General features: G+C 41.9%; 1 protein-coding gene across 3 annotated transcripts in view; it reads right to left on the minus strand.

Moving 5' to 3' along the window:
* Positions 1-10,679: 10,679 nt before the first annotated feature.
* LOC122542549 (neuronal acetylcholine receptor subunit beta-4-like) overlaps positions 10,680-14,323 on the minus strand; it is an 18,733-nt gene continuing 15,089 nt past the window's right edge. For all 3 annotated transcript variants that reach the window (XM_043680417.1, XM_043680416.1, XM_043680418.1), the window contains one exon: positions 10,680-11,045. In XM_043680417.1, coding sequence (XP_043536352.1) covers positions 10,917-11,045 — 129 coding nt within the window. In that variant the 3' untranslated portion in view covers positions 10,680-10,916. The remainder of the gene's footprint in view (positions 11,046-14,323) is intronic.

Here is a 14,323-nt window from a genome sequence, read left to right on the forward strand (position 1 = left end):
CACACTTCATAACTTTCTCACAAGCTCATTTCACACTCTCTGATACTCCACGTGCTCACATTTTACAGACCCACACTTCACACACTTCTCACACACTTCACATACTGTCTCACACTCACACGTAATTCAGGCGCACTACCTTTGTCATACTCCCAACACTTCCAAAAATATCTTTCTGAAATTCACACCTGCAGATTGTGCTACAATAATACTACAGCATTATTACACCTCAGGAAATGAGAAAATTGCATTCCTCAATGGTGTCTGTAAACTCCATTGCTGTGGATTAATATTAAACACAACTTATATTGTTACACTGTAGCGAGGAGAGGGTCCTGTAATGAAGGATCAAACCCAGCAACACTGGAAAGCTCTTAATTAGACAATGTTTATAATTTGGAAGTTCTTTCAAGAAGAGGGTACCTAAATGAAATGTGGTTTATTGATCTGTCTGAATGATTTAAAAATAGACTTCCCAATTAAATTTTGAAGGAACTGCTGAAGAAAATTGTTAAGATTGTGAAGAAATAACAAAAACTTCTTTTAAATATGGTCTCTTGCTCTATTTGCCAGAGGTCAGCACTTTGTTATTGAGTTATGGGTACAGCATTTCCTTTAATGTTTGATAGTCACCCTATTAAAGGTCGTAAATTGAACAAATTAGATTTAAAACTGCATGTAATTTCCGTCATTCAGTTTAATATCAAAAAGTAGATGTCTGTTGAGGTTACTTCTGGTAGTTTGGATGATTATTATTCTATAATGAGAACAGCATGGTATCAACTTGTACCAGTGTTGGTTCTGGCTCAGTGGGTGTTGCTCCTTTCTCTGAATCAGAAGGTTATTTGTTCAAATCATATGCCAGAAATTGAGCCATGATCTGGTTACCACTTCAGTGCAATGCCAAGGAACAGTGCAGGGGATGACCTCTTGGGGTAAAATATAGTTCGGCAGGGAATGGGAACCGGAGCTACGAATCAGAGGACGGGGAAGCTGATGAACAGGCAGACACAGCGTGCAGAGAGTCTGTGAGGAAGGATAACAGTTGATAATAGGGCAAAATTGCAGTCAGTGTGATGGGTTGCAGTGTGTCTGTTTTAACACAAGTGTAAGGAATAAGGGTGATGAACTCAGAGCATGGATCAGTACTTGGAGCAATGATGTTGTGGCCATTACGAAGACGTGGATATCACAGGGGCAGGAATGGTTGTTGGATGTTCCAGGGTTTCGATATTTCAAAAGAAATTGGGATGGAGGTAAAAGAGGTGAGGGAGTGGCATTGCTAATCGGGGATAGATCACAGCTGCAGAAAGGGATTTTCTCAAGGACAGTTTGTCCACTGAGTCAGTATGGGTGGAAGTCAGAAACAGGAAAGGAGCATTCACTTTACTGGGAGTTTTCTACAGATTCCCCAATAGCAACAGAGACACTGAGGAGCAGATTGGGAGGCAGATTTTGGAAAGGTGCAGAAGTAACAGGGTTGTTGTCAAGGGTGACTTTAACTTCCCTAATATTGATTGGACCCTCCTTTGTGCAAATAGTTTGGATGGAGAAGATTTTGTCAGGTGTGTCCAGAAAGGATTCCTGACTCAATATGTACGTAAGTGGAGGTTATATTGGATTTGGTGCTTGGCAACGAACCAGGTCAGGTGTCAGATCTCTCATTGGGAGAGCATTTCGATGATAGTGATTCACAACTCCCTGACCTTTAATATAGTCATGGAGAGGGAGAGGAGCAGATGGTATGGGAAAATTACTTAATCAAGGGAGGGGGAAATTACAATGCTATTAGGCAGGAACTATGGAGTATAAATTGGGAATAGATATTCTCAGAGAAATATACAACAGAAATGGAGGCTGTTTAAGGGGCACTTGCTGCAAGTGCTAGATAGGTTTGTCCCACTGAGGCAAGGACTGGATGGTAGAGTGAAGGAACCTTGGGTGATGTGAAACACCTAGTGAAGAGGAAGAAAGAAGCTTAATTAAGGTTGAGGAAACAAGGATCAGACAGGGTTACAAGGTAGCCAGGAAGGAACTGGAGAATGGACTTAGGAGAGCTAGAAGGGGGCATTAAAAAGCTTTGGTAGTCGGATCAAGGAAAATGCCAGGGCATTCTATACTTAGGTGAGGAACAAGAGGATGACCAGAGTGAGGGTAGGGCCAATCAGGGATAGTGGAGGGAACTTGCCAGAAGTCAGAGGAGGTAGGGGAGGTCCTTAAGGAATACTGTGCTTCAGTATTCACTATAGAGAGGGAACTTGTCATTTGTGAGGACAGTATGAAACAGGCTGATATGCTCAAGCATCTCACAGGTTGATGTTAAGAAGGAGGATGTGCTGCAAATATTGAAAAACATGAGGACAGATAAGTCCCCTGGGCCAAATGGGATATATTACAGGAGACAAAGGAAGAAATTGCAGTGCCTTTTGAGATGATCTTTGCGTCCTCACTGTCCACTGGACTAGTACCCGATGATTGGAGGGTGGCAAATGTTATTCCTTTGATCAAAAAGGGAATAGGGATAACCCTGGGAATTACAGACCAGTTAGTCTTGTGTCAGTGGTGGGCAAATTATTGGAGAGGATTCTGAGAGGCCGGATTTATGATTATTTGGAAAAGCATACTAGAGATAGATTAGAGATAGTCAGCATGGCTTTGTGAGGGGCAGGTCATGCATCATAAGTCTTATGGAATTCCTTGAGGATGTGACAAAACATCTTGATGAGTGTGGATGCATCTAGAGCAGTGGATGTGGTATATATGGACTTTAGCAAGGAGATTGGTAAGGTTCCCCATGGTAGGCTCATTCAGAAAGCAAGGAGGCATGGGAATACAGGGAAATCTGGCTGTCTGGATACAGAATTGGCTGGCCCATGGAAAACAGAGGGTGGTGGTAGATGGAAAGTATTCTGCCTGGAGCTCAGTGACCCATGGTGTTCTGCAGACAGATGTTCTAGGACCTCTGTGATTTCTATAAATGACTTGGATGAGGAAGTGGAAGGATGGGTTGGTAAGTTTATTGATCACGTGAAGGTTGATGGAGTTATGGATAGTGTGAAGGGCTGTTGTAGGTTGCAACAGGACATTGACAAGATGCAGGGGTGGGCTGGGAAGTGGCAGATGGAGTTCAACCTGGAAAAGTTGAATTTGAATGGGTTAAAGGCAGAATTCTTGGCAGTGTGAAGGAACAGAGGCATCTTGGTGTCCATGTCCATAGATCCCTCAAAGTTGCCACCCAAGTTGATAGGATTATTAAAAAGGCATATGGTGTGTTGGCTTTCATTAGCAGAGGGACTGAGTTTAAGAGCCACAAACCACAGCTCTAAAAGGCCCTAATTAGACCACACTTGGAATATTGTGTTCAGTTCCTGTTGTCTCATTATAGGAAGGATGTAAAAGCTTTACAGAGGGTGCAGAGGAGATTTACCAGGATGCTGCCTGGATTGGAGGGCATGTCTTATAGAGAAAGGTTGAGGGAACTGGGGCTTTTCTCATTGGAGTGGAGAAGGATGAGAGGTGACTTGATAGAGATGATAAGATAATGAAAGGCATAGAGTGGATAGCCAGAGACTTTTTCCCAGGGCAGAAATGGCTATCATGAGGGGGCATAATTTTAAGGTGATTGGAGGAGGGTATAGGGGAGATGTCAGAGGTAGGTTCTTTACCAGAGAGTGGTGGGTGCGAGGAATGCATTGCCAGCAATGGTAATAGGGTCATTAGGGACATTTAAGTGATTCTTGGATAGGTGCATGGATGACAGTAAAATGAAGGGTATGTAGGTTAGTTTGATCTTAGAGTAGGATGAAATGTCAGTATAACATCGAGGGCTGAAGGGCCTGTACTGTTCTATGTTCTATATCTATATCAAGCCATGGCCGTTCTCCTATGACACAAAAGATACCAGGACACTATTCCAAGAAGAACTAGGGAGTTCTCTCTGGGGCAGTAAAAATTCCTCAGCCAATGCCAATCATTTGGTAAGTTATTTAATTACTTTTCACTGCACATGCACATTGGCCACATGGTTTTAAAAGTTGTGATCTTGACAGTCGTCCAGAAATATTTATTTGTCTGTAAGAAATTTGCAGTGCTCTGAAATCTCAAAAGGTATCCTGCATAAAGACAGGTCATTTCTTGCTTCATGAAAATTACATTATTCTGGCCTGCCAATACTTATGCCAAATCATAGCACCATTTTATAAGGAAATGGACATACAATGTAGTCTTCTTCTGCTGAGACAGCTTGCTGTATAACATTGAATTTCTTTAAAGACACACAGTCTAATACATTTATCACGCATCCTGAGGTCAAATAAAGGCTGACATCTCTTAGATAAATCTTGAGGAAAATGGAGGCGGTTTTTAATTTGATTTGATTTATTGATTTATCCTAAATACAATGATAAGCTTTTTTTGTGATCAGTACAGGCAGATCATAGCAAGCAAGGACATACAGATTATAGGGTGCTTAGACAGAGCAAGGCTTACATGTTACAACTGCTCAGAAGCTGTGCAAAGCAAGATCAATATTAGCAAGATCAACATTATTTGAAGTTAGAGAGTCAATTCATCAATCTAATAACGGCAGGGAAGAAGCTGTTCTTGAATCTGTAGGTGCATGTGTTCAAGCTTCTGTACCTTCTGCCTAACGGAAGGGGTTGGAAGAGAGCATCACCGGGGTGGGAGGGGTCTCTGATGATGTTGGAAGCCTTTCCGTGGCAACAAGAAGTGTAAATGGAGTCCATGGATGTGACATTAGCTTCCATGATGGTCTGGGCCATGTTTTCCAACCAATCAGCACCCTTTCCTCGAGTGGTATAAATTGTTGTTCCCTCTAAAATTTGATATTCCTGCGCCTGTCCTGATGAGGAACAGATGCAAAGCTTCATTCGCACATTTCCTTTTGCAGCAATGCTCAAGTGTCTCTGGCTTGATCGTTTCAGCAATGGCTCAGAGGGATGCACTCTTGTTTCTGAGTCAGAAGTTCATGATTTCAAATTGAAGACTTGAGTATACAATTCAGGCTGAGACTTTCAGTGTATCAGGTGCAGTTTTTGAATGAGATGACAATCCACCCGCTATCCTGGGTGCAAGCAAAATATTGCATAGTATAAGTTCTTCTGGTGACCTATCTAGCATTTATCCCTCAGCCAGCTTCTAAAACAGATGACCTTGCTGTTACTTTCAGTTCTAGTTCTGGGAACCTGCTACGTGCAAATTGGCTGCTGCCTTTCCCTACCTAAAAACAATGATTACATCTCAAAGTACTTAACTGGCCATGAAGAGCTTTGGCATGTCCTTAAATTGTGAGAAGCATTATTTAAAGACAAGTCCTTTCTTTTTGACAGCTGCTTGTAAATCAGCTCCAAGAAAATCCAACAGAAATGACTGACATTCTCAATTTTAATGCCTCTGGTAAGTGTGTCTAGGAATTTTATGTGCAACAAGGTATGATACCTGAAGTGTGACTGATGCATTTCAAGACTCATACATGATCAGATCTATCATGATGTGATTTTTTTTTATGAGAAAGGGACATTACAGGCGTGCAATGCAGTATGTCAGTCTGTGAAGGTATAGACTGTAACATCTAGTTAAGTAAACTGTGCATGAGTTAATTCAAGGAGAAATAAGAGGTTGCAGACAATCAGACTCCACTATCCTGCATTTCCATCCAGTTATTTTGATTATTTATACACTGAGAGACAGCAGTGAGAACAGAAAGGCTAGAAACACCAGTTTTTATAAAATCTATTCTTTTTGTCTTAGATATATTTGTTTGAGAGAGTCTCCTTGTTCTGAACACATCTGTGAATCCAGCTGTGTAATTGATATCTGGGTTGGCTAGAATCTTCAGTTGCTCATGTCTAGACAAACAGCAATTAGTAATATTTAGCATGACATGTACTGCAAATTTTCTTTGACATTTGTGCATTAGTATACGTTTGAGGCCTGAATCCACAAGGGCTGAATACAGTTATGTTTTGTATCTCATTTTTCCTAATGTCTAATGACATGATTTGACTAGGGAAAGTTTAAACTTATTAAGCCCAACAAAGTACCCAAAATGCAAACCACTGCTGGCTCAAATTAACTCTTCATAAGCGAATGTTACCTACCAAAATTCACCAGTAGTTCAGAGTAAAGGAAACAAGGACCATAACAACAAAATTTGATTTAATCAAATGACATAACCACTTTATATAGTTGTTTTAGATTTTGATTACGTCCAAGAGAATTTAATGATGCTTTAATGGAATAGGCGATTTTTCAAACTATTTTCCAATCATTTTGTCTTGTCCTCTATCTAAGGCACTGCATCCCACTGGGGTACATATGGACAGTATATGCCCTTTCCCACCTAGCCAGAACATTATAAGACCATTGACTTATGGAATGCTTCATGTAAAAGCCTAATCCTGTTTTCACTGCAATCTCGCATATATTTTCAACTTCATCCACTTTCCTGGAGAGAGATTGGGACCAGGAATCATTTTCTCAGTTCAAGAGTACAGAGATCCATTAAAATATTGTTAACCACAACACCATTGGAGAACATGCTCAGTGCTCAAACTGGAAATGGATGCTGTGATAATCTGGCTGATATTGTGGGTCTATTCAAGTCAGGATAGAGAGTTCTCCTTTTGTCCTGGTCAGATTTCCTTTCTTAACCAAAACCATCAAATGCCGTAACTATTCATGTGCCAAGGAAACGGGAGGAACAGTGGCTCAGTGTTTGACACTGCTGCCTAACCTGGGTTCGATTTCAGCTTCAGGTGACTGCCTATGTGGAGTTGGCACAGTCTCCCCATGTCTGCGTGGGTTTTCCCCGGGTGCTCCGGTTTCCTCCCACAGTCTAGAGATGTGCATGTTAGGGTGGATTGGCCACGCCCAGTTGCCCATAGTGTCCAGGGATATGTAGGTTAGGTAAATTAGCCATGGTAATTGCTAGGCTCTGGGATATGGTGGGATGCTGTTTGGGGTGTAAGTGCAGACTCAATGGGCTGAAAGACCTCTTTCTGCATTGTAGGGATTCTATGAGGCAGCAGGTCATGAGTTTGAGATTCACTCCACAGTCATGAGGACAAAGTTCAGGCTGATACTTCTGGTGCAGTGTTGACTGAGTAGCAGAGGTGCTGGCTTTCAGTTAAGCTGTTTTACCAAGGCCTTGCCTATCTCCCTCAGGTGGATGGAAATGATCCAGTGGTGCCATTTCGAACAAGCTCAGGGAAATTGTCAGCAGTGTGCAGATTAATGTAATTAAAAGGAAACAGATTGTCTGATCCTGATCTCATTGCTGTTCATTGGAACTTGCAATTTTCAAATCGGTTACATTATTCGCTATGTTACAACAGCGATTACACTTTGGAAGAACTTCAGTGGTTGTAAACTCTTTGATATATTCCTAGGCTGTGAAAGGCAATGTATAAAAGCCAGCTTTTTTCAAAAAAATACAGTGTTGCCTGTGGAAACTATTCATAGGATCCCTATAGTGTGGAAACAGGCCGTTGGCCCAACAAGTCCACACTGACTCTCTGAAGAGTAACCCAACCAGACCATTCCCCTACCCTAATACTCTATATTTCCCCTGACTAATGCACCTAACCTACACACCCCTGAACACTATTTTATTCTAACTTTCAGTATTTAAATTACAGCCCTATTTGTCAGCATGTGAATACTGCCCTTTTGAATAAAATATACAAAGTGCCTTGCAATTTGAAAGGACTGTGTGAATGTGGAAAATTAGGTGTACTTTCAGAAGCAAAAATTGGAGGCAAGAGCATAACAAACTTACAAATACCATCGACACAATGCTACTTGTAGAATCAGAAAGAGTCCCAAACAATATTGTAGATCAAATAAATTCTAGAAGTTTAACATATGATTTGAGAATGAACACCAGACAGACAAAAACGATGGCAGTCATAAGAAGTATGCTGGAAGAAAGTAAAGTGAATTTTGAAGTGGATGGTGTCACATCGTGATACGTTTGTCTTTTTAAGACAATTGATAACTGAAGGTAGCAGGTGTGATGCAGGAGTCATTAGAAAGATGGTAATGGCCAGAATTAATGTTGTGAAGGTGAAGGATGTGTGAACAACAAGAAAACTGAAACAAGTTATGAGGAAAAGGACTCAGAAGATGCTACATTCTATCCACTTCCCAGTCTGCCTAAGAAACCTGGATAATAAGTTAAAGACTGTGCAAGAATACAGAGGCCTTTGTAATGTGGTTGGTAAGCCAGATGTTAGAAAATGCAAGCAAAAAGAACTTTTAAAAGGCTATATTCAGCAAAGATAGTGTCGGTATTTCATCAGAGCTGTAAAGCTATAGAAATCTCTTCTGTAGGAAGAGGGGTCAATCAAAGTGTTATTGGATGACGGTGTCTCGGAGCGGTTTCAGGTGAGTTGCAGTGGGTATGTGGGTGATAGCAGATGGGAATGGCATGCAATGACAGTAGGTCTCTTGGTAGGAATAGCTACAAGCAGTGACAATCTTTGAGAGTAAGTGAAAATAGAAATTACCAGAGAAACTCAGCAGGTCTGGCAGCATCTGTGGAGAGAAAGCAGAGTCAATGTTTCATGTTCTGGTGACTCTTGTCCCGGACTTGTAAAGTTGTCTGTTTTTTCTGACAGACGCTGCCAGACCTGCTGAGTTTCTCCAGCAATTTCTATTTTGGTTTCAGATTTCCAGCATCTGCAGTTCTTTGCTTTTGATACTAACACACATTCATTCTTTCTGATTTATTTTTAGACCATCCCAAAACATTAGAATTTACAATGGGAAGACTTGGGAATTTAAAAAAAACATAGAAATCAGCAATGTCTAATCCATTCTCAAAGACTTTCCTTGACATTTCCAAAACAGCAACGTTTATGAACAGGTTGTATTATAGAATTGATCTTCATTTGCTTGAACCTTGTTCTCTTGACTCTTGTTTCCTGTACTCTGAGTTCTTGGCAATGCATGGGGTAGTTAGTGTCACCAGATCCTAGTTGCTCCTTTCTATTAGAACATAAAAGAAATAGGAACAGGAGTATGTCATCTGGCCCCTCCAGCTTGCTCAGCCACTCAATAAGATCCTGGGTGATCTTTTCATGGACTCAACTCCATTTACCTGCCTGCTTACCGTAACCTTAATTCCTTTACTGTTCAAAAATCTGTCTTTGCCTTAAAAACATTCAATGAGGTGGCCTCAACTGCTTCACTGGGCGGGGAATTCCACAGATTCACAACCCTTTGGGTGAAGAAGTTCCTCATCAACTCAGTCCTAATTTTGCTCCCCGTTAATTAGAGACTATGCCCGCTAGTTCTAGTTTCACCTGCCAGTGGAAACAATGTACCCGCTTCTATCTTATATATTTCCTTCATAATTTTGTTTGTTTCCTTAAGATCCCCTCTCACTCGTCTAAATTCCAATGAGTATCTCTCCTCATAAGCCAACTCTCTCAACTCCATAATTAATGGTGATTATGTTGAGTTTATTGAAATGTACAAGATTCTGAGGGGGCTTGACAGGGTGAATGTGGACAAGATGCCTCCACCAGTGTGGAAATCTTGAACTTGGGGATACAGAATAAGGGAACTCTCATTTCAAGTGGAGTTGTGAAGGAATTTCTTCTCTCAGAAGGTAGTGAATTTCTGGAATTGTCTTCCTCAGGGAGTTGTGGTGGCTAGATCACTGGAGGTAGATGGACTTTTGAGCTAGCAGGGAGCTATGGGTAATGTGGAACTGGCATGAAAGAGGAATTGAGATCTTGGGCAGATCAGCCTTTACCTTATCGAATGATGGACAGCCTTGAGTAGCTTACTCATGGTCCTATTTCGATTTGGTTTATTGTAGTCATACATACCAAAGCTTGGTTTTGTGAGCAGTACAGGCAGATCATAGCAAATAGGGACGCACAGATCATTGGGTGCTTAGGCAGAGTGAGGCAGACAGGTTACACTGCACAGGAGGTACATGAAGCAAGATCAACATTAAATGAAGTGAGACAGGTCCATTCATCAGTCTAATAACAGCAGGGAAGAAGCTGTTCCTGAACCTGTTGGTGTATGTGTTCAAACTTCTGTATCTTCTGTCTAACGGAAGAGAGCATTACTGGGTGGGAGGGGTCTTTAATGATGTTGGCAAGAAGAAGTGTAAATGGAGTCCATGGATGTGAGGTTGGCTTCTGCGATGGCCTGGGCTGTGCACACAATTTTCTGTAGTTTCTTACGGTCCTGGACAGAGCCGTGCGAGGCTGTTATGCACCCAAACAGAATGCTAAAGTTTGGTGAGGGTCCTTATGGACATACCGAATTTCCTGAGCCACCTGAGGAAGAAAAGGCATGGTTGTACCTTCTTGACTGGCGTATCTACGTGGGAAATCCAGGAACTTATTAATGTCTAATAGGGTTAGATTGAGACATCAGACTGACAAAACAATTTTGCAGTGTTTCTGTTTATTTAGAACAGTGTAGCTCTCAAAAATTAAAGCAAAAATTTACAAAGTTACATTTAAAATTATTTTGTATCAAACCAAAGCTTTGCATGGCTATTAAAAGTTGGTATTAAGACAAAGTTAGCTTACAATTGATATGAGGAGAAAGTGAGGACTGCAGTTCCTGGAGATCAGAGTCAAGAGTGTGGTGCTGGCAAAGCACAGCAGGTCAGGAAGGGCTTCTGCCAGAAACGTCGATTCTCCTCCTCAGATGCTGCCAGACCAGCTGTGCTTTTCCAGCACCACACTCTAGACTACAATTGATTTAATAATGCCTCTTAATAGTACAGACATTTTGCAGATAAAGGGAGAGCATTTGAATCACGTGCATCACTTTGGGGTGGTTCCCCTTCCTTCTGCAAACAGTCGTTGTTTAAAAAGCTCCGTGCACAATGCAAATTTATGTACACTGCTGAGATCCACTGAAGCTCAATGTTTTTGTGACTGACAAAATGGCTGCAGAAACAATCCAACTGTTCCCACAACACACAGCACAATAAAAATCCAGAGGAACAGGCGATCAACCACCATGGCCACATATTTCCAGTCTTCAGTCACCTGGAAGAGAAAATATTCAATGCATTTTTATTTATACAGCAGGGGTTACACAAGGCTCCTTTCTCCTCAAACAATCCAAGCTTCATAAACGTTCTGAGACTTCACACTGTATCAAACATCTCATGTTGTTCAGTTTTTGTTTGCTTCTCTCGAATCTCACTTTTCCCAGCTGGCTGGGCAAATGTCTTGCTCTGCAGTTGCAATTACTTTTTATAGGCAAGGTTTCTTAAAGGGTCATATCCGTACTGGCTCATGGGTGATGTACCAGCCCTCAACCACCCTGTCATTGTCTAACGCTGTTCCCCTCCTCTCCCGAATGGTTAGTGTGCAGTCCCACTGGGTGCGGGCATCTCAGGTCACTCACCTCAGGTGCCAACCATCATGTGCAATTCTGCCTAGGCACTACTTGTTGGTGTAACTGCCCACAATCCTGGCAAACCTGTATTTGTGCATTGCACCAAAGGGCAAATGAACAAAGATCAGGGATGGGAACAGTGCCTGATTTTCTTTCCTTTCACAGTCCATTCTAACCCATTGTGCTTTGTGCTCACTCTTAGAAGAAGCTAGCCCATTAGTCCCAATCTCTTGCTTTTTATCCAATGCACTGTATTTTCAAGTATGTACTAAGTATTTATGAAAATTATTATTGCTTCTCACTTGCTCACGAGACAGCACATTCCCAGAAGAATAATTCTTTGCATTTTTTATGTATGGCAGGGTGGCTCAATGGTTAGCACTGCTGCCTCACAGCGTCAGGGACCTAGGTTCAATTCCAGCCTCGGGCGACTGTCTGTGTGGAGTTTGTACATTCTCCCCATGTCTGTGTGGAGTTTGTACATTCTCCCCATGTCTGTGTGGAGTTTGTACATTCTCCCCATGTCTGCGTGGGTTTCCTCCGGGTGCTCCGGTTTCCTCCCATGGTTCAAAATTGCGCAAGTCCAAAGGTGGGTTGGCCATGCTAAATTACCCATAGTGTTCAGGATTGTTTAGGTTGGTTATGTTAGCCATGGGGAATGCAGAGTTATGGGGATGCGTCTGGGTAGGATGCCCGTTGGAGTTGGTGTGGACTTGTTGGGCCGAATGGCCTGTATCCACACTGCATGGATTCTATGATAATCTCATTACCACAACTCACTGCATTAAAAAAACTCATTCTCTCTCCATCTGATTGTTAATTTCCTTTAACCTGTGCCCTAATCTTTCTACATGTAGTGTCAGTACAAAGCTAGTTACAGCATTCTGACTGTCTCAAACAGAGCAGCAACTGAGCCTTGGATCTTCTGGACTATAAAGCTGAGCACTGTCCATTTCCAAACTAAGTTATTGCCAGACCTCACCTCTGTGTGTAGTAAAAATTCTGTTTCCTTGAAGCTTTGACTTCAAAGTATATATTTTGTTTTCTCACTCTGATGGTTTTCTGGCCTATTTATGCAGAGTTTAATATTTGTTTAGTGCTGTCTGACAACCCCTCTGGGAAATCTCAACTCACTGACTCCTGTAATCTTGAAACTCTCTGCTGGTTTTCAATTTGAATCTGTGAGCCTAGCCTCTGGCAAAGACTCCCGACAGAGTCAGAGGCAGAACCACCATTCATCAGACCCAGCCATTAGTTCACCCAAACCCATCTATGAAAACAAATGGATTTGCATTATGTAGCTCATTTCATGTCTGCAGGGCAAGAATTAGGTTTGTACTCTGTCTAAGTCATCTTTAAAAACATACTTGTTTATTTTTGGTGCAACTTATGCTCAGAAGAAAAAGCAATATTCCTCGATGACTTTTCTCACTCTGTATCAAGTATTTATAGAGTCATAGAGATGTACAGCAAGGAATTAGACCCTTTGGTGCCAACCAGACAATCTAAATTAATCTAGTCTCATTTGTCAGCATTTGGCCCATATCACTCGAAACCCTTCCTATTCATATACCCATCCAGATTGCTTTTAAATATTATAATTGTACCAGCCTCCACCACTTCCTCTGGCAGCTCGTTCCATGTTCTGCCCTAAAACATTGCCCCTTAGGTCTATTTTATATCTTTCCCCTCGCACCTTAAACCAATGGTCTCTAATTTTGGACTTCTCTACTCTGGGAAAAAGACCTTGGCTATTCATCCTATCCATGCACCTCATGATTTCATAAATCTCTATAAGGTCACTCCTCAGCCTCTGATGCTCCAGGAAAAATAACCCCAGCCTTTTCATCCTCTCCCTATAGCTCACCCTCCAGCCCTTGACCCTTTCAAGTTTAACAACATCTTTTCTATAGCAGGGAGACCGGAACTGAATGCAATATTTCAAACAAAAACAGAAGTGCTGGGAAAGCTCAGCAGGTCTGTGAAGAGAAATCAAAGTTAACATTTTGGGTCCGGTAACCCTCCTTCAGATGCTTCCAGACCTGCTGAGCTTTTCCAGCAACTTCTGTTTTTCTTTCTGATTTACAGCATCTGAGGCATTTTCGGTTTTTATGCAGTACAGTATTCCAAAAGTGGCCTAACTATTTCTAGGCTAACTGAAGCACAGGTGAGGTGCTGGAAGACAGGAGGTTGGCAAACGTGGTGCCACTGTTTAAGAAGGGCAGTAAAGACAGGCCAGGGCACTATAGACCGGTGAGTCTGACCTCGGTGGTGGGCAAGTTGTTTGAAGGAATCCTGAGGGACAGGATGTACATGTATTTGGAAAGGCAAGGACTGATTCGGGATAGCCAACATGGCTTTGTGCGTGGGAAATCATGTCTCACAAACTTGATTGAGTTTTTTGAAGATGTAACAAAGAGGATTGATGAGGCAGAGCAGTAGATGTGATCTATATGCACATCAGTAAGGCGTTCGACAAGGTTCAAGTTCGACAAGGTTCCCCATGGGAGACTGATTAGCAAGGTTAGATCTCATGGAATACAGGGAGAACTAGCCACTTGGGTACAGAACTGCTCAAAGGTAGAAGACAGAGGGTGGTGGTGGAGGGTTGTTTTTCAGACTGGAGGCTGTGACCAGTGGAGTGCCACAAGGATCGGTGCTGGGCCTTCTACTTTTTGTCATTTACATAAATGATTTGGATATGAGCATAAGAGGTACAGTTAGTAAGTTTGCAGATGACACCAAAATTGGAGGTGTAGTGGACAGCGAAGAGAGTTACCTCCGATTACAACAGGATCTGGACAAGATGGGCCAATGGGCTGAGAAGTGGCAGATGGAGTTTAATTCAGATAAATGCTGCATTTTGGGAAAGCAAATCTTAGCAGGACTTATACACTTAATGGTAAGGTCCTAGGGAGTGTTG

Source organism: Chiloscyllium plagiosum, chromosome 40 (assembly GCF_004010195.1).
Source record: "Chiloscyllium plagiosum isolate BGI_BamShark_2017 chromosome 40, ASM401019v2, whole genome shotgun sequence".
Lineage (NCBI taxonomy): Eukaryota > Metazoa > Chordata > Chondrichthyes > Orectolobiformes > Hemiscylliidae > Chiloscyllium > Chiloscyllium plagiosum.